Source organism: Oryctolagus cuniculus, chromosome 1 (assembly GCF_964237555.1).
Source record: "Oryctolagus cuniculus chromosome 1, mOryCun1.1, whole genome shotgun sequence".
Lineage (NCBI taxonomy): Eukaryota > Metazoa > Chordata > Mammalia > Lagomorpha > Leporidae > Oryctolagus > Oryctolagus cuniculus.
In genome coordinates this window covers 48,909,238-48,934,279 of record NC_091432.1, presented here as the reverse complement: position 1 = coordinate 48,934,279, position 25,042 = coordinate 48,909,238, and the positions used below count along the sequence as shown (strand labels likewise).

The 25,042-nt window shown below is 60.1% G+C and overlaps 2 protein-coding genes and 1 long non-coding RNA gene across 6 annotated transcripts in view; 1 reads left to right on the top strand and 2 right to left on the bottom strand.

Moving 5' to 3' along the window:
• Positions 1 to 2,791: 2,791 nt before the first annotated feature.
• On the bottom strand, positions 2,792 to 3,968 carry KCNJ11 (potassium inwardly rectifying channel subfamily J member 11). The gene is given in 1 exon segment (NM_001082017.1): positions 2,792 to 3,968. A coding segment is annotated over 1 exon segment (1,173 nt). The 5' UTR covers positions 3,966 to 3,968; the 3' UTR covers position 2,792.
• Positions 3,969 to 7,389: 3,421 nt separating this feature from the next.
• ABCC8 (ATP binding cassette subfamily C member 8) overlaps positions 7,390 to 25,042 on the bottom strand; it is a 74,620-nt gene continuing 56,967 nt past the window's right edge. For 2 of the 4 annotated variants that reach the window (XM_070072741.1, XM_070072745.1), the window contains exons 20-39: positions 24,890 to 24,974; positions 24,475 to 24,555; positions 23,360 to 23,497; positions 22,221 to 22,346; positions 21,237 to 21,336; positions 20,807 to 21,048; positions 20,431 to 20,708; positions 19,894 to 19,963; positions 18,922 to 19,079; positions 17,541 to 17,633; positions 13,537 to 13,639; positions 12,927 to 13,040; positions 12,526 to 12,646; positions 12,179 to 12,309; positions 10,975 to 11,053; positions 10,700 to 10,808; positions 10,354 to 10,457; positions 9,563 to 9,696; positions 8,756 to 8,818; positions 7,390 to 8,325 (exon numbers count right to left, since the gene is read on the bottom strand). In XM_070072741.1, coding sequence (XP_069928842.1) covers positions 8,188 to 8,325; positions 8,756 to 8,818; positions 9,563 to 9,696; positions 10,354 to 10,457; positions 10,700 to 10,808; positions 10,975 to 11,053; positions 12,179 to 12,309; positions 12,526 to 12,646; positions 12,927 to 13,040; positions 13,537 to 13,639; positions 17,541 to 17,633; positions 18,922 to 19,079; positions 19,894 to 19,963; positions 20,431 to 20,708; positions 20,807 to 21,048; positions 21,237 to 21,336; positions 22,221 to 22,346; positions 23,360 to 23,497; positions 24,475 to 24,555; positions 24,890 to 24,974 — 2,467 coding nt within the window. In that variant the 3' untranslated portion in view covers positions 7,390 to 8,187. The remainder of the gene's footprint in view (positions 8,326 to 8,755; positions 8,819 to 9,562; positions 9,697 to 10,353; positions 10,458 to 10,699; positions 10,809 to 10,974; positions 11,054 to 12,178; positions 12,310 to 12,525; positions 12,647 to 12,926; positions 13,041 to 13,536; positions 13,640 to 17,540; positions 17,634 to 18,921; positions 19,080 to 19,893; positions 19,964 to 20,430; positions 20,709 to 20,806; positions 21,049 to 21,236; positions 21,337 to 22,220; positions 22,347 to 23,359; positions 23,498 to 24,474; positions 24,556 to 24,889; positions 24,975 to 25,042) is intronic. The other 2 variants (XM_070072749.1, XM_070072755.1) reach the window with 1 other exon arrangement.
• Positions 16,571 to 18,387, top strand: LOC138849385 (uncharacterized). The gene is made up of 2 exons (XR_011388193.1): positions 16,571 to 17,045; positions 18,118 to 18,387. It is a non-coding gene; the product is annotated as an uncharacterized lncRNA (long non-coding RNA).

The window sequence follows — 25,042 nt, the reverse complement described above, 5'->3', positions numbered from 1 at the left end:
GCAGGGAGAGGACAGCTTAGCTCTCAGATCACCAGTAGCAGCTTCTTGGTCCCCTGGGCCCTGCCTCTGGGGCATCTTGGAAAAAAACCCTCCCTGATCTGGCTCAAGCACCTCTCACACTGTAGCGGCCCTGGCTTCCTGTTGTAGGCATCATTCATTCATTCATGCATTCAGCACCTGTTCATGGACTTGTGGATGGGGGAAAGGCTCATAAACACAGGCAAAAAGAGAGTGCTGAGGGCAGAGGAGTGAGGGAGCATCTCTGTTCAGAGAAAGCTGGAGAGGCTTCAAGGAGGCATCATTTGGACTGGAGTTTTTTTTTTTTTTAAGATGTATTTACTTATTTGAAAGTCAGAGTTACAGAGAGAGAGAGAGAGAAAGAGAGAGAGAGAGAGAGAGAGAGAGAGAGAGAAAGAGAGAGAGAGGAAGAGATATACAGAGAGAGAGAGGGAGGTCTTTCATCTGCTAGTTCACTCCCCAAATGGCTGCAAGGGCCAGGGCTAGGCAAGGCTAAAGCCAGGAGTCAGGAGTCCTCCCCAGGTCTCCCATGTGGATGCAGGGGCCCAAGCCTTTTGGCCACCCTCCGCTGCTTTCCCAGGTGCATTAGCAGAGAGGTAGATGGAAGTGGAGCACCCCGTCCCAAACCAGCACCCATATAGGATGTTGGCGTCACAGGTGGCAGCTTTACCTGCTGTGCTACAATGCCAGCCCCTGGGCTGCACTTTGATGGATTTCAACAGAAAAGAGATGAGGCCTGGATAGTCCAGACAAAAGGAATAACATAAGTAAAGGCTCAGAGGCAGGAAGCTTAATGTCACGTACAAGGAGGGGTCAGGGAGGCTGCCAGGGAAGTGAGGGGCGGGTGCCCAGGGTGCTGGCGACAAAACAGTGAACCATAAGCCTAGAAAGGCAGTCAGGGCTGAGAGGGCTGGCTAGGAAGTGAGCCTTGGCTAGGAGGCGGTGGGGGCACCCCTGAAGGTGCCTCACAGGGGCAGGAATGATCGTGACCCCTGGAAGACCACCGCAGCGGCTGCGAGGCAGACAGAGACCAGGAGACCGGAGCATGGGCGTCGCCACAGCCCCTGCAGTCACGGACTGGGCTGGGTAGAAAGTAAGACGGAGCAAACAGAGGTGTCACGGAGGGCAATGGGGAAAGACTCTCGCTCTCTGAACCCTGGCTTGGATTGTTTTCTTGCAATGTGGCTGACTCAACAGCTGTGACGAGTGTCAACACGAGCACTGACTATAGACCAGGCATTTTGCAGGTGCGACACCTGCTCCCCCAGCATTTGGTGAGGTAGGCGCGACACGTGGAGGTGAAGCACCTGAGACCTAGGTTAAGTCCTCAACCGAAGCTGTCTAGCTGCAGCCGGAACAGACCCGGGCTGTGCTCACTGCTCGGGTGCAGAAGATGCCCCTGCCCCCTCCCTGAGCACCCCAGCTGCCTCTCAACAGACCCCCAGGAGTGCAAGCAGCACCAGGGCTATGCAGCCTGGTGGGTGCCCACAGGCTGGGACGGCCTGCTGGGCCACCAGGTGCAGAAGCTGGGGGAAGAGGAACCTCCCACAGGTCTTCTTCCTGGCTCGCTGCGGGGGCCCATGACAGCTCCTGAATGCGGGGCGGCAGCTGCCAGGCCCTGCCCTCCCTCCCCACCAGCCTGCTCGCCGCCTGCCTGGAAGAAGAGCCCAGCACTTAGGTCACGAGGAGGTGGCTTTATTGACAACAGAGAAGCCAGAATTCCAGGCCAGAACTCACAGCATGGTCCCGAGAGTCCGGGTTCAGGGCAAGCCCATCAGGACCAAGGGCCTCTGCACCACCTCACTCACCACCACCATTCGGAACTTTTCAACAAGTTTTCCAGCAACCAGAGACACACCCCACCCTCCACCCCCACACCCCGGTCACCCTCTGGACAGAATGAGTCCCAGTTACCACTAGGAGGCCAGGAGCAGAGTGTGTGGTGGGCACAGGAACCCCTCTCCCCAGCCTCCCTCTACTTGGCATGTCAGTGTCTGCCCTGACCCACTCCAGCCTCCCAGGGTGGAGACAGAACGGAGGCAGACAGGTGCAGCAGCTCTTACCCAAAGAGCCTTCTCAGCAGAAGGCTGGCGTTGGGGGCATGGGGACAGGGCGCCAGGCCCACCTCCTGCTCTCTGTGCCTGAGCAGGGCCCAGCAAAGTGGAGCTGCCTTAGGTCATTCCCCCTGCAAGCCTGCCCCACCGCAGGGAGCCCCATCAACCTCTGCCTGTCTGTGCAGCCTGCGCAGCATCAGTCCTCCAGCAGCAATGCACCCCTCATCCACTGCCCCCCTTGGATGGCCGGCCCCACTCAACCGCTTTTCCAGAACCAAGGGTGCTGGAGCCCGACAGCGGGCATTTCTTGGGGCCGCAGAAACATTGGCAGGGACTGTGCTTGGCCAGCCACCTGTGCAGCTCGTGGCAGGCTGATTGCAGGGGCCCAGGACTGGCCAGGGATCCAGCTTTAGTGGCCAGCACCTCCCACAGGCTCCCCAGTCTGGGGCAGGGGGAGAGGGGTGAGCCAGTCCTAAGCTGGGACAGGGAGAAGCAGGGATAAAAATATCCCAGTACAGGCTCCCGCTGAGGCCAGAAATAGCGTAGTGACAAGTGCTGTGTAACACCCTGGGTAAGCAACAGCCAGAGGCTGAGGGGCCCCAGCCTCAGAGCCAGCCCCGGGCCAGGCCAGGGGGCTCGCAGCACGTGCACTCTACATACCAGGCCACACCATCCGTCACGCGCATGTCTGCAACTGTGGGGGGGCCGAGGGACCACGGCTCAGGATAGGGAATCCGGAGAGATGCTAAACTTGGGCTTGGCCTTGGCGACGGCCACGCTGCGCTTGCGTAGGGGTCCTCGGGCGGAGGTGAGCGTCAGGGCGTCCAGCAGGCTGCGGTCCTCGTCCAGCTGGCGGGCCGTGCAGAGGGGCGTGGGCACTTTCACGGTGTTGCCAAACTTGGAGTAGTCCACGGAGTAGCGGCCGTCCTCCTCGGCCACAATGGGCACGAAGCGCTGGCCCCACAGGATCTCGTCTGCCAGGTAGGAGGTGCGGGCCTGGGTGGTGATGCCCGTGGTTTCCACCACGCCCTCCAGGATGACGATGATCTCCAGGTCCTGGTGGTGGTGCAGGTCGCTGGGCGCCAGGTCATACAGTGGACTGTTGGCGTCGATGACGTGGTGGATGATGAGCGGGGCCACCAGGAAGATGCTGTTGCCGCCCACGCCGTTCTCCATGGGGATGTCCACCTGGTGCAGCGGCACCACCTCACCCTCGGGGCTGGTCGTCTTGCGCACCACCTGCATGTGGATGGTGGCGCTGATGATCATGCTCTTGCGCAGGTCGCCCACGCGCAGCATGAAGCAGAGGCGGCCTTGGCGCAGGGCGATGACGGCATGCTTGCTGAAGATGAGGGTCTCGGCGCGCCGGTGGGCCTGGGCGGTCTTCATGAAGATGCAGCCCAGCATGATGGCGTTGATCATGAGCCCTACGATGTTCTGCACGATGAGGATCAGGATGGCCAGGGGGCACTCCTCCGTCACCATGCGCCCGCCGAAGCCAATGGTCACCTGGACCTCGATGGAGAAAAGGAAGGCGGAGGAAAAGGAGTGGATGCTGGTGACGCAGGGCACGGCGGCGCCCTCGCCGGGCGCCAGGTCGCCGTGGGCGAAGGCGATGAGCCACCAGACCATGGCAAAGAGCAGCCAGCTGCAGAGAAAGGACATGGTGAAGATGAGCAGCGTGTGCGGCCACTTGAGGTCCACCAGCGTGGTGAAGACGTCCTGCAGGAAGCGGCCCTGCTCGCGGATGTTCTTGTGGGCCACGTTGCAGTTGCCTTTTTTGGACACGAAGCGGGCCCTCCGCTCACGGGCGCGGTACCTGGGCTCGGCGGGGTCCTCGGCCAGCCGCGTCAGCACATACTCCTCCGGGATGATGCCCTTGCGGGACAGCATGGCTCCGGTGACCCCAGGGAGGGGCTTCGCCCATGGGGCGCACCCCTCTGGCCTGGCCTAGGGCCTCCCCGCGGAGTCCCCTGCCCGGGCACCCTCCCACCCTCAGCCGGTGCCGCTGGCCTCACTGTGGGAGCCGCCTGGCTCTCGGGATCCTGCTTCACTTTTTTCCCCACTGCTTCACACTTCAGCCCACCTGCCCATTGCCGGGCGAGCCCCCCTGGCGCTGCGGACGCTCCACCTGCTCCGGGATCCTCTCCCAGCCCTCCTCCTGTCTGCTCGCCCTCGGCCTGCCGCCAGGACCCTGTGGCCCCCCTCCCAGCCTGCCTGCTTTCCCAGCCACCTCAGAACCTGGCCCCTGGGATCTCACCAACTAAGTAGACCGCACGCCTCTCCCACCGCGCCTCCCGCCTCCCCCATCTCTGCCCCCTTTCCCTCCAAGCTCCAGCTTCACGTCCTGGCCACCCCCGGCTCCGCTCCACAAATGCCCCTGCTTCCTACCCCACCCATCCCGCAGCGCCCCCGCCGCCCTTCGGATCCCCCTTCCAGTCCTCGTCCTCTCAGTCTCCTTGGGATCCTGCGCCCTCCGGAGTCACCACCCCGCCCAGCTTAGCCCCCGGCGCGACCCCACCGAGCTTGGCCCCTGCGAGTCGCGGCCTCCGGGTCCCTGCCGGCCGCACGCCCGGAGCCCTGTGCCCGCCCCGCCCGCGCGCCGCCGCCGCGGCACCTGCTCCAGCTCGTCAAGCCGCAGCCGCCGCTCCCCCTCCCGCCGCCCGGCTGCGCGCGGCCGGCAGATTTCCAGTCACCGTCGGTCTGTCGGTCCTGGCAGGACGACCCGTGCCAGGTGGGGGTTGGGGGCGCCCGGGAAGTGGGGAGGGGGCACGGAGACCGCCAGGGGGAGCCCGACCCGTTCTTGAGCTGGAGAGGAGGCGGGCACAGGCTCAGGCCCCGCCCACCGCCGTCTCTCCGCCCCTCCCCACCCCTCTTTTGCTATCTCCGACTGAATCTGGCCTTGGGGTTTGTCCCATTAGGTGGACCAGACGAGGTCCCTCGTGCCCCGCTCCGTAAAATGGGGCGGGGGGACGAGACGGCCCTCCTGGGATGGGGTAGCTGCTCCGGTGGCACCGGCCGCCCTCCCTGGTTTTTCCCGTCCGCAGTTGGGTCGGAGCGCTGGGTTCCCGGGATGGGAGGGGCGGAGGGGCGGAGCGCCCCAGGCCAGGTGGAGTCAGCGGCCCGAGGACCATTCAGCGTCCCTTTAGGGGCTGCTCCCGGTCTTCTCTCCGTCTCGGCTCCTCTGAGAACCCAAGGAAAGCCCGGATTCCCCCCTGGTTTAAGAAAAAAAAGTGCCTTAGTAGGCGCAGGAGCGCAGTGCACCCCTGCAGGCGGCGCCGGGCGGCCGTCTTCTCCCGCTGCCCGCTGTGCATTCGTTTTGCGTAGCACACACGCCTCATGGACTTTCCGAGGAGCCCTTTTAATCCCATTTTCCAGACTTTCTGAAGTACCCTTGTATCAACTCAGGCGCAGGACCTGGGGCAGAGAGGGGCAGATGGGAGGAGCAGATTGGGACGCTCCAAGGAGCAGGGCCCCGGGGTTGGGGGCGGAGGAGGGCAGAGGGCTGGGCTGGGGGCTCTGGTTCCACCTGTGAAGCAGTGGGCTCTAACGGGCAGCGGCGACCCTCGGCTGTGCTGTACCCAGGGCAAGGTCGGGGGCCATCGGGAAGTCTCTAGGGGAGTTTGGGACAGGATGGCCTTGGACACCCCGCCAGGCTTCAGTGTGGGCCCTATCCTGGCCCGCCGCTTCCCTTCACTCCTGGGGGTGTGGAGGACTGGTAGGTGGGGAGAGTCCTCTCCCTCCTCCATCTGCTCCTGGGAAAGCCTGAAGGGCCCCCCCTCCCCGTGGGGGAGACGTGGTATATCCGAGCTGGAAGACTGGGCTCCGGCTTGAGGCTTCTGCTATTCCTTTTCTACCTTCCAGGTGGGTAGGTCCCCTTCCCCAGGGGCTCAGCTTCCTGTTCTGCTCCCTCCTGCACTTGCTCATCCCTGTGTCCGTGTCTCCCGAACACTGAGCTGGTGGGTCCCTGCCTTGCTCAACAATCTTTTGCACTTCCTGTCTGCACACAGGCCTACCTCACACCCCTTGTCCGCTGTCACGGCCCTCTGATCCGTTCCCTTCCCTGCTGCCCTCACCGCGGCCGCATCACCTCCCTGACTGGCCCACAGGCCTAACCCACGTGCACCTTCACTCCTCAGCTCCTGCGGCCTGCGGCACCTCCGCTGTTTCTTCTAACCTTCCGCCCATCCAATCCCAACTCCTTCCACGCCCTCCTTAAATCCTGCCTTTCCCAGGCAGCCTGCCAGGCCTCACAGAGCTCACCTTTTTCTGAGCTCCCCTGGCTTCTGGAACCTTCAGAAGGGTCTGCACTGGACCTCCTTCCAGTGATTGGGGGTAGGGAGCTTCCTTATGTTGGGGGGCTCTGATCCCCTTGAACCCAAGAGGAATGCAGGCCCAAGACCCCTAGGCTTGCACTCCAGGGCCTGGTAAGCCAGTACTGCAGACAACATGTAAGTGACAATAAGGTGGTATGTAAACAAGCACCTGCCATTTCTTGGCCAAGGGCAGGCGTGCACTTGTGTTTGGTGATGCAGATGGAGTCAGGACAGCTGTTGTTTCGGCCTCCCTAGTGTCTGGATCCCAGCATCGCCCAGCCACCACCTGGCTGGCTTGTGGTACAGGCATTGTGTGTTCTGTCTGAAGAAGCACCTATCCCCCTATCTGAATGCTCTGCTTGTAGGGGAGAAACGGGGGCCTCTGATCCAGGGGGCACCTGATCCGGGTGTAGCTAGTCCCTGTAGTCCAGCTGTCTGGCCCCAGGCGTTGGGTAGGAGTAGGGAGGGGATTCAGGTGGGTGCAGTGAGTTTGCTCCCGAGATTTTTGCTGGAACTTCTGGGAACGAGCATACCTCTTTCTCCTCGGGTTGCCCAGGGACAGGATGTGAGCTATGTGGCCATCTGTCATCAGAGAGGGAAACAACAATGCAACCCAGAATGGAGGTGGATGTCAGACACCTGGATTGTGCTGTACTCCAAGTAGCACAGTCTTACTCCACAATAACATCACAGTTTCATTGAAGCCACTTTGAGTTGCATTCCTGTCACTCACAATGGTGACAGCAACATTTCAGGGCTTCCAAATCCCATGATTTCAGTCCAAGAATGAAAGTGGCAAGGAAGGGGACCAAGCTGTGTGGAGGTTATCTTGATGCAGTCAACACAGAAACACCATCAGCATGCTGTGAGCTGAATGGCAGCCCCTTCTCTCCTACTTTGTAGGTTGCAGCCCTGACAGGAACTTGGAGACAGGGCATGTGCAAGGGTCATCAGCGTCAGTGAGGTCACAGTGGTGGATCCCCAATCCAATATGACTGGTGTCCCTTTTTTTAAAAAGATTTATTTATTTGAAAGGCAGAGTTACAGAGAAGCAGAGGCAGAGAGAGACAGGTCTCCCATCTGCTGGCTCACTCCCCAAATGTCTGCAAAGGCTGAGCTGGGCTGATCTGAGGCCAGGAGCCAGGAGCTTCTTTCAGGTCTCCCGTGTGTGTGCAGAGGCCCAAGGACTTGGGCCATCTTCTACTGCTTTCCCAGGCCATCAGCAGGGAGATGGTTTGGAAGTGGAGCAGCTGGGACTCAAAGTGGTGCCTGTATGGGATGCACTGCACAGTGCCAGTTCAGATTGGTATCCTTATAAAGAGAGAGAGAGAGAGAGAAAGGGAGAGAGAGAGCGAGCGCCAGCCCAGAGACGGGTGTGCACAGCAGAAAGGCCACTTGAAGACACAGTGTCTGTCTGGAAGCCAAGGAGCATGGCGTCAGGAGAAAGCAAAGCTGCAACACCTTGATCTTGGACTTGAGCCTGCAGAACTGTGAGATCCAAGCTGCTGCTGCTACAGTCCCCCAGTAGTTTGTCATAGCAGCCTGACAAAGGCAGCCCTCCTTTCACAGACATGGAAACGTGCTTCCGCCCACGCTCATACGGCTCCTTCAGGTCTGCCCCGTGCCAAGGACAGGCACCCGCCATCCACTGCCAGCCCCAGCCCACCAGACAGGGGGCCTCCAGCAGCAAAGACGGAATCTCTTTATTTACAGGCGATTGGCAGTTAGAAAACCCAGGCGGGGCAGGGGGGGGGGCAGGCGGGGCAGGCGGGGCCGGCGTGGCAGGAGGCTCTGGCGGGTCACTTGTCCGCTCTCACAAAGGAGGCAAAGACGCTGTCCTGGCGGCTGAGCAGCTTCTCGGGCTTGTCGAACTCGAGGATGGCGCCTCGCTTCAGGACCATCACCAGGTCGGCGCTCAGGATAGTATGCACGCGGTGCTGGGCGGGCAGGAGGGGCCAGTCAGGGCGGCGGCCGGCCCCGAGCCTAGGTGTGCTCAGGATGTCCTGTCTGTGGTCACTGCCTTTCCTGGGTGGCTGGGATCCGAGTCCTACATCCATGACTACCACCCTCTCCCCTCGCCACGTCTCAGCTCCACCCCCATAGCCTCCCAACCCCCACTTCCTATGGAGAAGTAACTCCAGCCTTGGGACAGGGGGAACCCTGGAATCTGGAGAGAGAGAGAGAGGAAGCAGAGGGAAGTGCAGGTGCACACATCCCCCATCCCCGGTCCCTGCCAGCTCTCCAGACTTCTTGTCCTGAGCTGCTCCAGGGTCTTTTTTGTTTACCAGGAAGAGGGAAACCCAGGGGCTGCAGCAGGCCAGCCCTCTCTCTGGGTGTCCCTGTGCACCCCTTCAACAGGCCCCTTACCGCGATGGTGACCACAGTGCGGTCTGCGAAGGCCGTCATCACCACCTTTTGGAGGATGTTCTCCTGCCAGGTGGAAGCAGCAGCTGTTGGCTCACCTGCCCGGCGGGAGGCGGGGCCCGGGTCCCCAACCGCAGCCCCACCCCCACCCTGTATCTGACTCCAGTCCCCAGGAGTCCAGCCAGGTTTCCAGTATTCGGGGGCTGACTCAGCCTGTTGGGAGCTCAGGTGAGTGTCTGCATGTGCTATGTGGTGGACGACAGGCGTGAAGTCTGTATACGGTTGTATGTGTGGTTGTGTATGGTGGTGTGTGCATGTGTGTGGTTGTGTATGTGTGGTTTTATGTGTGGTTGTGTGTGTGTACATGTGGTTTTGTGTGTGTACGTGTGGTTTTGTGTGTGGCAGTGTGTATATGTGTGGTTGGGTGATTGTGCAAGTGTATGGGTGTGTGTGTGGTTTTATGTGTGGTTGTGTATGTGTGAACGTGTGGTTGTGTGTACATGTGGTTGTGTTTGGCTGTGTGTGTGTGTGTGGTTGTGTGTGTACATGTGGTTGTGTGTATGTGTGGTTGTGTGTGTACATGTGGTTGTGTGTGTGGCTGTGTGTTTATGCCTGGTTATATGTATGTGGTTGTGCGCCTGTGTAAGAACGTTCCCCGAGACTACAGGGACTCAGGGTCTGAGTCCTTTGCCCTCTGGGTCACACACAGCCCGCGCTGTTAAAGGCAACGTGAGCCTCAGCACTACCGTGTGCACACCTGCCTCTACCGCCCCTCCCAAGTCCCTGGAAGGCCTGCGTCCCGGGACCGACCGTGGCCATGTCGATAGAAGCTGTGGCCTCGTCCATGATGAAGATGCTCGTCTTCCTCACGAAGGCCCGAGCCAGGCAGAACAGCTGCCTCTGGCCCTGGCTGAAATTCTCCCCGCCTTCGGTGATGATGGCATCTGAAAAGAGCCCCCGGGACGGAGAGCAGGGCCGAGTTAGTGGGGCAGAAGGGAAATGCGTGGGTGTGAGTCAGTGTGCTCAGGGGTGCGCGAGGTGGGTGCACCTGACACGTCACAGATGCCGTTTACGTGGGCTGTGGTGAGCTGTGAGCTGCTGCGGCCCTGGGCCGTCCTGGGAGGGGGCATGCGCTGTGGGGGCCTTGGCGCCGAGTGAGGGAAGCTGAGTGCTGGGGTGGTGGCGGGGCCCTCGCAGCCTTGACTGGTGCCTGTGGTTTCCCAGCCTGTCTCCTCCCCAGGGCAGAACGGGGCAGGCGGAGAGACGGGACAGGGCCCGGCTGAGGACACTGCTGGGACAGGGCCTGGCTGAGGACACTGCTGTGCTACTGGGAACTTGCAATGTCTTTCACAGGGACCCTCCCAAACGTCCCACTGTGTCCACAGGAGGGGCCAGACCCTGGACTGCGGGGCTCCCCTGAGCTCCCTGGGTACTTGAATGGGGAGAGGACGGACTAAATGGCCCTGGGTGGGGGGGCGGGTCTCGCCGGGCCCCAGGCTGCAAACTCAGGGCACACCTAAGACATGGATTCAAGCCTGCCCTCCCTGGCCCCTAGGGATCCTTCGGTGCCCACCGCCCCGCATTCAGCCACGAGTGCTCACCGAGCCCTCCCGGCAGTGCCTTCACCACCAGCTTCAGCTGGGCAATCTCCAGGGCCTCCCAGAGCGTGCTGTCGGAGCACTTCCTCTCGGGGTCCAGGTTGAATCTGGAGGGGCACGGGAAGCCCCCGCGGGGAGGACAGCAGGGGGCAGAGATGGGAATTGACCTGGGCCCTGGGGGCCTGGCTGGGCGGGAGCACTGCAGAGGTGGCAGTGCGGGGGTGGGGGGGACTTGTCACCAGGGCCTGCCTAGGTCCACTGGGCACAAGAGGGACCCTCCGGTGAGCTGCCTGCCCCGCCCCCACCCCTCTGTGCTCCACCTCCGAGGGGCGGGGGCGGCGATGCTCACCGGATGGTGCCGCTAAAGAGGACGGGGTCCTGCAGGATGATGGAGAGGCGCGAGCGCAGGGTGTGCAGTGGCAGTTTGGCGATGTCGATGCCATCGATGATGATGCGCCCTGCACGGACAGGATGGCACAGGTGCGGCCGGTGCCGGGGACGGGTTCAGCCTGGGGCCGGGCGCCCGTGAGGACGCACAGGAAGGCAGTGACATCTGGCCACGCGCCAAGGCTGAAGTCCCCTCTGCTGGCTGTGGGCCCATGTGCGGCGCGCCATGCGGCTCACCTTCGAACATGTCCAGCATGCGGAAGAAAGCCAGCGAGAAGGAGGACTTGCCACTGCCTGTACGGCCGCAGATGCCGATCTAGAAAGAGGGAGGCAGGTGGGTCTCGGAGGCCTCTGCACTGGCCCCCGGGGTGTTTGTGTGTGGGTTGGGGAGTCTACAGCGCCCCCTCTGTGCCCATCTTCTGCCCAGCGTCTCTTTGGCCAGGGCTGGCTTCAGGTTTGGGCTTGTTTCCTGCACTGAGTCCAGAAGGGGCTCCCACGGGCACCCGAGAGTGAAGTGTAAGGTGAGGATGTCCCTGTGGCTGCGGACTGGGGTGGGTCTGGGTGTGCCTGCTGTGCCTCCATGAGCAATGGGTGTGGCGAGAGCTCATGGGCACGGCCAGCTGTGGCATGCCGGGATGTGTCTGTGCGCCCCGCTTAAGCTGCAGCCGTCTCTGCACTGCCTCCTAGCTCTTGGATACTGGCAGAAATCATAATACGGGGGTGGGTATATGGCACAGCAATGAAGATGCTGCTTGGAACACCTGCATCCCACGTCAGAGTGCCTGGGTTTGGGTCTTGGCTCTGCTTCCAGTGCCAGCTTCCTGAAACGTGCACCCTGGGAGGCAACAGCGGTGACTCAAGCAGTTGGGTCTCTGCCATCCTTAGGGGAGACCTGGATTGAATTTCTGCTCCTGGCTTTGGCCTGGCCCAGTCATGGCCATTGCAGGCATTTGGGGGCTGTGCTAGCAGATAGGAGATGTTTATCTTTCTGTCTCTTTCACATAAATGGAAAATAAATTATAAAACCAAGAAATTACAATAGCGGGCCAGTCCAGAGACAGGACGGATGGGAGGGGGTGGAGCAGAGCAGAAGTGCATGTGGCCACAGTGAGAAGGACAGTCGCAGACAGCGACAGAACGAGAGACAGAGCTGGAAGGAGAGGGCAGCGTCAGGGAGATGGGGCTCTGGGGCGGTCAGGAGGAGAGCTGTGGGGGGTGGGGAAGAGCGCCAGCTGGGCTCGCTCTCTGAGGACAAGGGCAGCTCAGCTGTGTGCTCCAGGGAGACCCGCAGAGCACCTGCAGGGAGGGAGACCCTGAGCACGCCGCTCTGAGTCCAGGTCATCGTCTCCCAGGTGGACGAGTGGGGAGATGAGCCAGGAGGAAAGGGGCAGGGGAAGACGGCTGGGGCCTGGGAGCAGGGCGGGAGGCAGGGGGCCCCGACCTTCTGTCCGGGGGAGATGAGGGCGTTGACGTGCTTCAGCACGGGCTTCAGGGAGCTGTCGTAGCGCACGCTCAGGTTCTGGATCTGGATCTTCCCTTGGTCCGGCCAGTTCTTGGGTATCAGCGAGGGAGCTGGGGGCCGGGCTGGGGGTCAGCCACGGCCAGAATCCAGGGTGCCCTCCTCTCCCTCCCCTGTGCCCTTCCCCCTTGTGCACTCTCACCCAGCAGCCCCTCGTAGCTCTCGGCCTCAGCGAGGGAGCTGGGGGCCAGGCTGGGGGTCAGCCACGGCCAGAATCCAGGGTGCCCTCCCCTCCCTCCCCTGCGCTCTTCCCCCTCGTGCACCCTCACCCAGCAGCCCCTCGTAGCTCTCGGCCTCGGTTTTCAGGAGCCCGTGGATCCGCTTCACAGCCCCCAGCTGGATCTCCATGTCCGCCAGGTTCCTCACCATCCAGTTGAGGTAGTTGGAGACCTGGGGGGAGTGGGTCACTGGGTTCTGTCCCCACCCCTCGGGATGGCTCTTCTTACACCGGAGGAGGGCCAGGGCTCCCAGACGCCCGTGCTGCAGGGTCACAGTGATGTGGCCTGTCACCTGCCACCAGCCTGGGGTCTGGGCCCTGGGGCTTGAAGGCAGCCTCCCTGCTTGTAGGGCTCCTCCGGCATCAGACTCAGTTCAGCCGGGGCCTAGACCTGAAGTGGGCCACGTCTCAGCTGGGGAAGGACCCCTCCCTGCCCCATTCCTGCTCACTCACCATGAGGGCGTAGGTGAGGCCCAGGCCCACCAGGCCAGCAGAGAGCTCCCTGTGCAGGGAGTTGGAGATAGAGGTTGCTGCCGCGATGAGTACTACGCATGCGCCAATGTACTCCTGCAGAGGGAGAGCAGACGGTCTGGGCCCTCAGGAGCTGGAGCCACAGCCCCCCATCCTCACTCCCTTCCAGGGCAGAGAGCTGCTCAGCTGAGCCCTGGCCCTGGCCCTGCAACTCACACACACATCATCAGGTGCAGGAGACCGAAGGCTGGGGCGCCGGAAGTCAGTCTGTGCCCATTCCCCAGCAGCTTGCACACCCCTGAGCAGGTGTGCCTCACCAGTTGGCCCATCATGCATACAACATATGTGTGTCATGGGACCCACCCTCACACATACACATCACAGTTGCACATACAACCATGCTGGCTCCTGGCATGGCCAAGCCCTCAGGCAGTGAGAGGCAGCAAAGACGATGAGAGGCCACCAGGCCTGGGAGAAGCAATGGCTCAGTGTGCACACAACCTGGCACCCGCCCTCTGGTCCACGATCGGCCCTGGCTCTGGCTCCGCAGCCCTGGGAGAATCCCGGTCCCGTGGCCTGGGGTGGCACTTGCCATGCGGACTTCCAGCCACCTGTTGGCAGCCGTGAGGAAGAGCGAGGCGATGTTGTTGGAGTCTGTGTATTCCAGGAGCTTCTGCTGGAACCGGGCCTCGTACCTGCGAGGGGAATAAAGGCTCTGGGAGGCCCATGGGACACCTGGACTCTCCAGCCCTACAGAGGGGCCCCCGGGGCCTCAGCAAACCCGGGACGAGTCATCTCTGCCCCGTTACCCACGCCATTCCCCTCTGGAAGCCCCTGGCTCCCTTCCACGATGCAGACCTGCCAAGAGTCCCATCTCCCTCACACTCTTGCTTCCCCTCCAGGACCTGTTCTTCTCCATGTCTTCCTCGTTGCAGTAAAGGGTGCCTCCATCTCTTCACGCAGCTGCTCAGGCCAGAAACCAGGGGTCACCCGCCTCCCTCCAGCTCCTCCGCAAGTCCTCTGATGTCTACTCCACAACAGTCCTTGCTCTGCCCGGCTCTCTCCTGCCTCCTGCCCACCGCAGACTCTCCCCTGGACTGCCACATCAGCTCCCTGCTAGGTGCACCTGCTGGCTCCCCAAGTCCCCTTTACACAGCAGCCAGCATCGCCTTTCTAAATCACGAACCCCATTCCGTCTCTGTCCTGCTCAGAGCGTGAACAGTCTCATGTTTGTAGAATGAAGACCTGCCTCTTCACCAGGGGCCTCCGTGAGCTGCTCCTGCAGCCTCGTCCTCTGCCTCAAGTGGCCCTGCTTACTATGCTGCAGCCGCCCCAGCCTCTTACAAACTTTGTGACAATATGGAGTTCTTCCGCATCCCAGGACCTTTGCACATGCTGTCCCCTCTGCCTGGAATGTTTTCTCCCTCTGCTCTTCACAAGGCTGGCTTCTTCTCAACTTTCAGGTCCTACCTTAAGTGATACTTCCTTAAGAGGCCTTTCCTGGCCTCCCTTACCCACCCCCATCATCCTCTATCTTTGTAATATGCTTGCTTCAGAGTGTCTGCTTGTATATTCATTTCTCTAGCTCTTTATCAACCATCCCCTTCCCTGGAAAATCCATGACAACAGAAACCAGGTCCATTTTGTGCACCCTGCACTGTCAGTAAGTATTTGTTGAATAAATAGAAGCTCCTGACCCCCTATGGTAGATGAGACGTTTCTATGCAAAGAACTTTGTAGGTTTCTTTCCCACTCTCATGTCCTTGTCACGTTCTCCCCTGTGTTACAGTGCAGGGACCTGCCTCCTCTCTCTGACCAGCCTAGACTCCTTGCCCGCCTCTCTCAGACCTTGCTGGCATGGGCTGGCAGGTGGTGGTGGGGATGCTTTTGGGTGATGCCCGAAGGGATGGATGAAAAGCTGCCTCAGGGACCGGTGCTGTGGCTTAGTAGGTTAAGAATCCACCTGCAGTGCCAGCATCCCATACGGGCGCCGGTTTGCATCCTGGCTGCTCATTCCGATCCAGCATCCGTGCTGATGGCCTGGGAAAGCAGTGGAAGATGGTTCAAGTGCTTGGGCCCCTGTACCCATGTGGGAGACCCAGAGGAAGCTCCTGGCTCCTGGCTTCGGGTCAGCCCAGCTCTGGCTGTTGCGGCCGTGTGGGAAGTGAACAGCAGATGAAGGACCCTTCTCTCTGTTTGTAACTCTGCTTCTCGAATAAATAAATTTATCTTTAAAAAAATAAAAAGAAAAGCTGTCTTGTCACCACCAGTCTAATGAAGACCAAACTCAAGGGACTCAGAGGGACCCAAGAGGTATCTTGTTGGGTATTTGCTTTTCCCTTCTGGGAAGTGCTTGTTGGCCTCTGATCATTTCTGGGTGGAGCGCGTGGGCTGAGGACACTGGAGTGAGTCTCAGGGCTGTGAGAGAGCGTGTGATTGCACAGCCGTGGAGTGGCTCTGGGCGAGTGGGTGATGTGTCAGAGGCAAGTGTAGGATTGTACATCTGAAGGGTATCAGCAGTTGTGTTGAGGATGTGGGTGTGTGAGCACGTGTGTGCGAGGGGCCCTGCAGGATGACCGTGTGAGAGGGGAGCTCCTGCCATGGGTGGGCGGGGAGTCCCAGCTTTGGAGCTGTGCAAACCCATGTTACGTGACTGGATTGAGCCTCCGTTTTCCTCATCAGCAAAATGGGATTATTAGTTCTGATATGAAACAACCTCTGATCCCAGTGCTGGGCACTCCTGAAACTCTGGAGGAAGGAGCGAAGACTTCTGGGAAAGTCCAGGAGGTCAGACAGGCCTGGGTTGCACGCACTGGCTCTCAGAGTCTGTGTGGCCTGGGCTGGGTTCCCCGCCTGTGTGGGTCTCGGTTCTGCGTGCCCTGGGGGTCTCTGGGGGGAGGGGTTAAAAGCAGTGATGCACATGCAGCACTTAGCAGGGTTCCTGGCACGTGGTGCGTGTGCAGGCAGTAAAAGCAGCTAGCTCTCAACAGGGCCGCGTGCTGGGCTAAAGCCAGGAAACGGAATCCACTCAGGGAGGATTAAAAAGCCTTTTGTCACATTTAAGAATCATTTGTTATGTCAGTGCGGCATGGGGGGAGGAGGGTGGGGCTGGCTGGGCAGCAGCTCCTCCAGGGGACAGGACGCTGGAAGCCACCCACGAGAGGGTCTGGCTCCCTGCCCCCGTCTCAGCCTGGAGCCCTCTGGGATACCAACTTTGAGTGGCACATCACCAAGACCTAGGGCAGAGGCTGGGCCTGGGGTGTCTGGGGATTGGGAAGTGAGAGGCACTGGGGAAGTCCAGGCTGGAGCACAGGAGGCTGGGGACTCCAGGGGCTTGCACGGGGCCAGGGGAAGTACAGGGGCCAGAGCCAAGGCCAGGGGGAGCTCGGCTCGGCTCCGCTTTGCTTCACTCCCACACGACCCCTAGGAGGGCATCTCCCAGCAGCCCCGGGGAGTAAGTGCTGAGTACAGTGTCGCACCAGGGCCTGGCACCTCCCGGGACTGATACTGGACTTCAGGGGTTAGCGGAGGAGATGCCAGCCTCTCAGGGCCCTTGGCTGGTCCTGCAGTCCTAAGGTCACTCCTGGACCCAGGGCTTGGTGTCACATGTAATTGTCACACCCCTCGCAGCTGTACCATCCTAAAAATAGCCCATTATCACTCGCTGGGTGAGGCTCAGACACCAGAGCCCAACTCTCTGAGCCAAGGGTCTCTGGCCCGCGTGGCTGGAGGAGTCGTGCCCAAAGACCCAGGCGCTCCCATCCTACCCTGCCTGGGGCAGCAGCACCTCCTCACCCCCCAGGCAGCCACGACGCTCCAGTCCTGCCCAATGTCACTGAGCAGCGTGGCGGGCAGATGGCAGAACACTGATGTCTTTGGGAAACTCTTCCAACCTGGCGAACATTTAGCCTTAGACTCCTTTGAGTCTAAGGTCTGATGGTGCCTCTTGCAGGAAGCCCTCCGTGACTGTCTCCGTTCTGTGCTCCCACAGCCCTGCTCCTGTCCCAGGGTGTGTCCTGGCCTGCTTGAAGTCCAGCCTATGAATGCCTCCAGGGAAGTGGCTCACCGACTCAGTTTTCAGTGCCTGGTGTGGAAGCGATGGTGAGTGCTCAGAGAATGACTGGTGAATGAGCCGGTAGGTTCCTGTCTGAGCTTTGTGGGACCCTACTCAGAAAGTTCTACAGTCTCTCTGTGCCTCAGTTTCCTTATCTGTGCACTGGGAACAGGCATGCTCACCACCCAGGGGCACCATGGAGAATGAATGAGAGTAGCACTCAGGGTGCTCAGCGTGATGGACTTGATGGAAGGAGGCCTCAGGCTGACCCAGGTGATCTAGAATTTTCTAGCATCGATACTTGAAGCCTTGTCCCAGCCTTCTTCCTTTTCATGTTGTGCCTTAGCTCACAGACACCCTGGGCTTGTCTGCAAGGCTGGAGAGCTCCTCTCTGGATGATACAGCCGGTGCCCACCTGGCCTGGCCCAGCTGGTGGACATCGCCTTGGGGCCTGAGGAGGGACCCTGAGAGTTGAATCTTGTGACCTGTGACCTGGCCCCACCCCCATGCCACACCTAGCCTGGGGGAAATGTGACTGGTACCTGAAGGCCCGGATGGTGGTGAGGCCCTCCACGGTTTCCGCAAAGTGAGAGAGCAGCGGGAGCTGGGTGGTGTCATCCAGCTGCTGCAGGTCCCTGTGCAGGGGACAAAGAGAGCAATGATTAAGGGCACAGGCTCAGGGCCCAGTCCAAGCCTAAACCTAGCTCGACCCATCGCTAGTGTGTGGGCAAATGGCTTCACCACTCTAGGCCTCAGAGAGAGGGAGACAACAGCAGCTCCCATAACACTGTTGCTTCAGATCGCGTGTGCCATAGGCTTCAACACTGCCCTGAAGGCGCAGGTGCTGTCAGCCTGGGCGTTGCTGGGGCCATGTCTAGGCCTGTGTCCGCGCGCGTGCGCACCTGCTGCACAGGCCCCCTGTGGAGCTGAGGCTGGCCAGGCAGTGGAGTCCCATCTTCCAGAGAGCAACCTGAACCCGAGACTCAGCCCTTTCAGCGCCTCCTTCCCCAATAACTGCAATAGGTTTCAGCACATCACTGGAGGGGACCTAAACAGCCTCTCAAGGGAGGAGTGGCCAGAAGTTTCCATGGCAACAGAACGGCCTCCTGTCTCCTACAGGTGCATGCTGACAGGAGTGCCAGCGTCCAGGAGGCCAGGCTGGGATGCAGGAAGCAGCTTTTCTGGACCAACCATCTCCAGGGCCAGAGGACCAGGGAGAAGAAATGGACTGTGTGGGGCAGCTCATGCAGTGTTCCACAGGCACCTGTCACTGTGTTGAGAACCAGCAGCTGGAAACTGTGTGTGTGTGTGTGTGTGTGTGTGTGTGTGTTTCTCCCTCTTTCTCTCTCTGTCACTCTGCCTTTCAAATAAAAGGGATGCTGATTGTGATCCATGACATGACTTCACACCATCGAGGGGCAGTGATTGGGAGTTTGAGAAACATTGGCCTAAATTTCCCCTGCAAGTTTTGAATCTGTTAGTCTCACAGCATCCCTCCCTAAAGGGCCTGTCAGAGAAGGTTCTGAGGACGCTCTGAGCGGGAAAGCAGTGTGCATGGCTCCAGGGCTCACGAGGGCAAATGCGGCCGGTCGGTGGGGATGGCAGGGAGAGGCTCTCTCTGGTCCAGGTGCCCAGCCCCGCTCTGCACCCATGCCCCAGTGAACATTTTGGCAAAATGAATGACGGGCTGAGGCCTGGGCCTGGTCTCTGACCTAGCACCTTCCCTGACGATGCTCCCGAAGAGATGATTCAGACACGGCCGCGTGTGTGTGCGCTGACACGTGGGTGTATCAGGGCGGTGAGGTACGGGTATCAGGGGAGCGGGACTCTACCGCGGTCACGACTGTTCTAGTAAGTGAGCCAAGCTGTCCACTGCAGAGTGCCCCTCCCCCCACCACGGAGGCTGGCAGACACTGCCGTCACCTGGACGCCACCCGGAAGTACTTCTGGATGAAGTAGCACACGACGGCCAGGGGCAGGAGGGCCACGAGGAACACAGGTGTGACGTAGGAGATGACAGCCAGGGCTGAGACGCAGAGCAGGGTGGAGCGGCTCAGGCACTCCAGCGTGGAGGGGATGTGCTGCGGGAGGCGGGGGGGGGGGGAGAGCGCCAGGTGAGCTTTGGTGTTTGATCGTCACCTGCCCCACACCTGCCCCACACACCTCAGGCTATACAATACGCATCTCTAGCTATGCAATGAGCTCCCTGCAGGCAGGAATCACGCCTCTGTTTTCTCATCATCTAGGCTGGTGGTGGACAGGGAACACAGACTGGGTCGGAAAGCACGTTCCCCACCTGGTCTGCCATCCAGGTGCAGGAGAGCCGGAGACTTCCTAGCACCAGCCTGTGGGGGATGGGCCTGGCTATTTCCTCCTTATTCTGTAGGTCTCATGGGGTGGCTCCAGGCCCTTAGGCAGCTGATGGGGGCCGGTGGGCAGCGCTGTGGCACAGCAGGTTAAGCCAACACCTGCAGCGCCGGCATCCCATTTGGGCACTGGTTCTAGGCCTGGCTGCTCCACTTCCCATCCAGCTCCCTGCTAATGCACCTGGGAAAGCAGAAGAGAGTGGCCCAAGTCCTTGGGCTCCTGCTACCCATACGGGAGACCCGGATGAAGTTCCTGGTTCCTGAGTTCAGCCTGGCCTACCCCTGGCCATTGTGGCCATTTGGAGAGTGAACCAGTGCATGGAAGACCTTTCTCTCTCTGTCTCTCCCTCTAACTCTGCCTTTAAAATAAATAAAATAAATTTAAAAAAAACCAAGCTGATAGGGGACCCCAGTTCCTTTAATGGGGCTCTGATCACCTGCCCCAGGGACCCCAGCATCTGAGAGGAGAAGCCCCCAGGGCCTGACTGGCCCCTCCAGCCCAGCGCAGATGTGGCATGGTGCTCTGTACCTGGTCGATGGTGTTACAGTCGGACGAAAATCTGTTCAGGATGCTCCCCAGGGGCGTGGTCTCAAAAAACCTAAGATGCAAGCAGAAGAGGAGTTCCTCCTCCGCATACTGATCCACTGCCCGCTGACTGAGTGAGCACAGTATCCTTCACTCAGCGTCTCGGGGGCCAGCCCCGGGCCCGGCTTCCTGGGAGGAGCTGCCTCCGCGGGTCAGCAGACACCTGACCTGCGTCCCCGAGAGTTCCTGCAGCTGTGCAAAGATGAGCGACAGGCTGGCCTCTCACTGGCTCGCTGACTCTCAGGCCCCATCTGTGACCACTGCCACTGCCTCGGCTGCCCGCTGGGCCTGACCCACTCCAGGACACAGAGTCCCCTCCAGACAGACGGCCTGCCACTGGCCAACCCTGCCGGGCCACCTTGGCTGTTAGCTTTCCCGCGGTGACCCAAAGTCAGCCCACCCCCAAGCAGAGGGTCTCAGAACCACAGACTGGGGGGCAGACAGAAGGGGAAGGAAGTGTGGAGGCCACAGAGAGCTCACGGAGCTGCGAAGTAGGGTGCAGCCAGGTGGCGAGGTCTGGCATCGACGAGGGGCCGGGTCACTGTGTTCCCAGCTGCAGAAGCTGCAGGCTGGCCGAGGGAGACGAGGTACCTCATGGGAGCCAGGATGATCTGGTTGAGCAGGCTGCGGTGCAGCCTCTTGGCCACCTTCAGCCCCGTCCACTCCACGGTGACAGAGGTGACGAGGCACAGCACGATGCCCAGGCTGCAGAGCACCGTGAACACCATGGCGTAGACAGTCTGGTCCAGGGTGCACTCCTGGGTGGGAAGAGAACCAGGGGGTCCCGGGTGCCTGCGGGCTCAGCCCTCTCCCCCAGCCCCACCCTGCTCCCTGCTGCGGGGGCTGCAGGCCGCACCTGGCTGAGGGAGCAGTTCCTGGCCGTCGGGTTCAGGGTCAGGGCACTGTCTGTCCACTTGGCCAGCCAGTAGTCGATGGCCACCAAGACCATGTGCTTGAGCAGCTGGGAGAAGACGAGCAGCGAGAGGAGGAGGACGCCGGCCGAGGACAGGTACTTGGCACAGGCCTGCCACGGGATCTTGGCGCGCTGGTGCAGCACCGAGGACAGGCTGTCGTCCTCCTCGCTCTCGGCCACCTCCTCTGCAGGCCCCGAGAACCCACCCCACAGCGTCACGCTTCACAGCCCTCTGAGGGTGAACCACGGGGCACATCACCCCCACTTACAGATGGGGAAACTGAGGCCCGTGACCTCAGCCAGAACCCCTAGCCTTAGGTCTCCCCCCGTGCGATGGGACCTCGGGCCGTCATTTCGGTCCCGCTGTCTGTACCTTCCTCGTCTTCCTCATCCTGCAGAAGGCCGTCTCTGGAGGACATGGCCCGGGGCAGGCCCTGCGATGGCTCCGTGGCTTTTCTTTCCATGACGGTCTCCTGAAAGACAGACGGGGTCCGGCCACCTTCAGGGATGCCCAGTGTTAGGTTTCCAGTCCCTCCTGCTTGAGAGATGTTCCAGATGGACGTGCATTCATTTTGCCAGGATTTACTCCTTCATCTTCATCAGCCAGAAGTGCTCCAAGGTCCCTGTAAGGAGCTACCTCTCCCATATTTGTAGTCTCTGTGATTCAGGTGGGACTAGCTCCATGGCCGGGCACGTGACCCAGGACCAGCCAATCCTCACTCCACGGGCGGGCACATGACCCAGGACCGGCCAGTCCTCACTCCACAGGTGGGCATGTGACCCAGGACTGGCCAAACCTCACATTCTACATCCCTGGCCCCCCTGATTTGCTCAGGGATGGGGAGTCAGCCCTGGGACTCCGCTGAACCACCGTGACAGAAGCGCCCTCTTTGTGGCAGTGTCTTGAGCAGGGAGATGTGAACCTGAGACTGCTGCTGGCCCTCACCATCGCCAGGAGAAGGAAGCCAATCTGCGGGGAGCAGAGGCAGGAGATGGGGAGCCAGAGTGGCTGATGGCACCGTGTGACCACCTGGATCCAGTGACACTCGAAGCTAGGATGCAGTCGGGCCTCTTGGCTCCCCAATTTTTTTTTTTTTTTTTTGCTTACCCAGTTTGAGTTGGTTTTCTAGAACTTTGCAACTAAATGCTCTCTCTCTCTGGATAAGAGAAAGGTGCCCAGCTGATTCTGCCCTGGGTGCCTGGCACAGATTCGGGCTTCTTTGTGGTAGGAGCAAGTTCACGCCCCACTCCCACACCTGTCCTCAGGGGGCTGCCTGGGACAGGAAGGCCTTCCCAAGCTCAGCTTCCCGCAGGGCCCTCTCATCCCGGGAGGCCGCCTGGCCCCCGGCGGACTCACCTTCTCCAGCTCTTGGTCCTGCCGGTTCATGAGGGTCTTCCAGTGCTCAAAGAGCTGGCACTCAGACCTCTGGAAGTCCTTGAGGGTCCCCTCCCTCTGGATGGTGCCGTCCTTCATAGCTATGATCTGCAAAGGCAGAAACACACCCGGCTTGGGGGCTGGCTGGGGGGCAGGCGTGGCAGTTGCACCCAGGCCTGACCACGAGTCTGAGCTGGAGGTGCACATCCCCTTCCTCCTCCAGAAACGGCCTCTGGCTCGTCCATGGCAGTGGGGCCTTTGTGAGAACCCCTCACCCACAGGCTCCCAGGACTTCAAGTTTGGCACAACCCAGGGTAGATCTCAGTGGTCAGGTTGCAAAGCAAATGAGTGCATCCTGGTCAAGCTGACGGCTCAGCCACCAGGAGCCACCAGCGGCCATTGTGTACACTTGATGGGCCACTTCAGGCCACCCTGGGCTGCTCCCGATGGCGGCTCTCTTAGATCCCACCAGTGGTCGGCAAAGCGCCGGCTGGTCTGTCTGTGTGATCACGCCTCTTCCAAACCAACAGAGCTGTCCACTGGAAACACTCAGTGATACCACCATGTGGGCTCGCCATTAGTGGACACCCACCTCTGCTCCCCTCTCCCCAGCCCACCCCATCCTGGGGTATACAGAGGATGCCCGGGAGTCCTGCTCCCTGACACCCCAAAGAAGCAGGCACCTCAGTGTCGGGATTGCCCTGAACGACCTTGCCAAGGTCACTACATTCTGCACCTGTTCTAGTAACTTTGAAAAAAAAAATCTGGAATCTCCTTGGTTTTCAGAGTAGAGGAGGGTCTCATCACACATGGAAGGAAGACTCCTTTGGTGGGGGTGGGGGGGCAGGACACAGGCCTGCAGCTCAGAGAGGGCATCACATTTTGGCTGCTGCTTCCAGCAGAATTTCTAGAGGAATGGGAAGCACTTACGCATAGAAAGTCACAGCATCACTATCTTAAAAATTAACATGATTAATGGAAAAGTAGTGACGTTCTAGCTCCCATAGAGCATGGGGTTGAGGCAGCGTGGGGGTTCATAGCGCTGCAGCTACGGAGACACCTGACTGGTCCCTGCCTGCCTGCCTCTCTCACTGCCTCCGCACCCCCATCTAGCCTCTCACCCAGTCGGCATGGGGCAGGTACTGCAGCTTGTGGGTCACCAGCACCACCGTCCTGTTGTCGTCCCGAAGCAGCTCCAGGATCCCCGCCTGCATCAGGTGGTCGCTCAGGTGGACGTCCAGAGCCGAGAAGGGGTCATCCTGCCCAGGGCGGGGAGGACAGGGGCAGGTGTGAGGGGAGGGGTCACAATGAGTGGGCAACCTGTCAGCGTTACAGCAGCTCTGCTTTTGGGACTGACGCCAGCCGGCTGTGTGGCCTTGGACAGTAGGAGTGCTCATGTGTGTGTGTGTGTGTGTGTGTGTGTGTGTTGTGGGGAGGGAGGAGAGAATAAAGCTGAGATCAGAGATCTGAGTTTCATTCTTCCAACTCCCTGTCCAAATGGCCTCCCTCTTCCCTTCTGTTTAATGGACTCACCAAGGCTCTCCTCCAGGAAGCTCCCCCTGATTACTCCAGCCCTCACAGTCATCTCCCTGGACAAGGTCTCCCATAGTCTGTGCTGCATGGTTTGGCTTTGAACTTGACTGTGCCTCCTGAGTATGGGTGAGTCTTTTCTCCCTAATCAAACTCTCAGTTTTTGAGGCCAAAGGCCGAGTCTTAGCAGTTTTCAGTAACAACCAAGGTACTGACACAGAGCGTGGCATCAAGAAGGGCAGGGATATCCAACAAGTTTCATCTCATGTTTGATAACTTGTAAGATTCTCTAGAGAAGGATTCTGGGTTCCATGGGAAATAATACCGTGATCAATTAGTAATGTCTGCTTTGGGTATAAAATGGGAAGCAGCAGCATGAATTACAAATACTTGCCATCCCGGTGACCAGGCTGTATAAGTGCTGATAGGTCGCAGCTGTCAGAGAGAGGCGGTCTGGCACTACTTGTCTCCCTTCCTGGCTACTACAGAGCTCAGAGTGAGTTCTGCAAGGGCTCATCTGTGCTATTCTTGCTTGCACTGGCCACCCTACGGAAAGACGAGCAGGACATGTCTCCGGTAGGAGTGGTTTGCTCCTGGTGATGGTCGATGGGTGACAGATTCTGGGTATCTGGGTGTGTGTGGGCAGAAGGCCAGGGAGGTGGTCAGAGACCAGAGCCCCAGGGGAGGTGCCCACTGGTGCACTCACCAAGAAGACGACGTGGGTGTGCTGGTAGAGCGCACGGGCCACACTGATTCGCTGGCGCTGACCACCAGACAGGTTGATGCCCTGTCACCAAGGAGGAGGAACAGCGACTCAGGACAGACCATCCTGGCTCCTCCCAGAGGGTGAGCTCATGGGACAGAGGCCTGGCTCTAGCCATGTGGACGGAGAAAACCTGTACATGTCTACCAAATCCATTCATGCAGAAAAGGCATGGTCCCCAAGTCATTGAAGAGTCATCATGCAGGTAACAGGGACCACCTGACCAGCGCACACCAAGGCAGAGGAAGTGGGCGTTAAATCACACACGAGGAGGGTGGTCATGGGAGAATCCTGGTTGTCCACGCTTACAGAGGGGGTCCCTGGAGAACGGACAGGAGTAACCCAAGCCTGTACTAACCCGCTCCCCAATCTGGGTCTGGTCTCCGTGGGGCAGGATGTCGATGTCTGGCTGCAGTGAGCAGGCTTCGATGACCATCTTGTACCTGGAGCAGGTGGAGGCGGGGGAGGCAGCCCGTCAGCCTGGCCAGACCTGGGCCTGAGCACTTGCAGA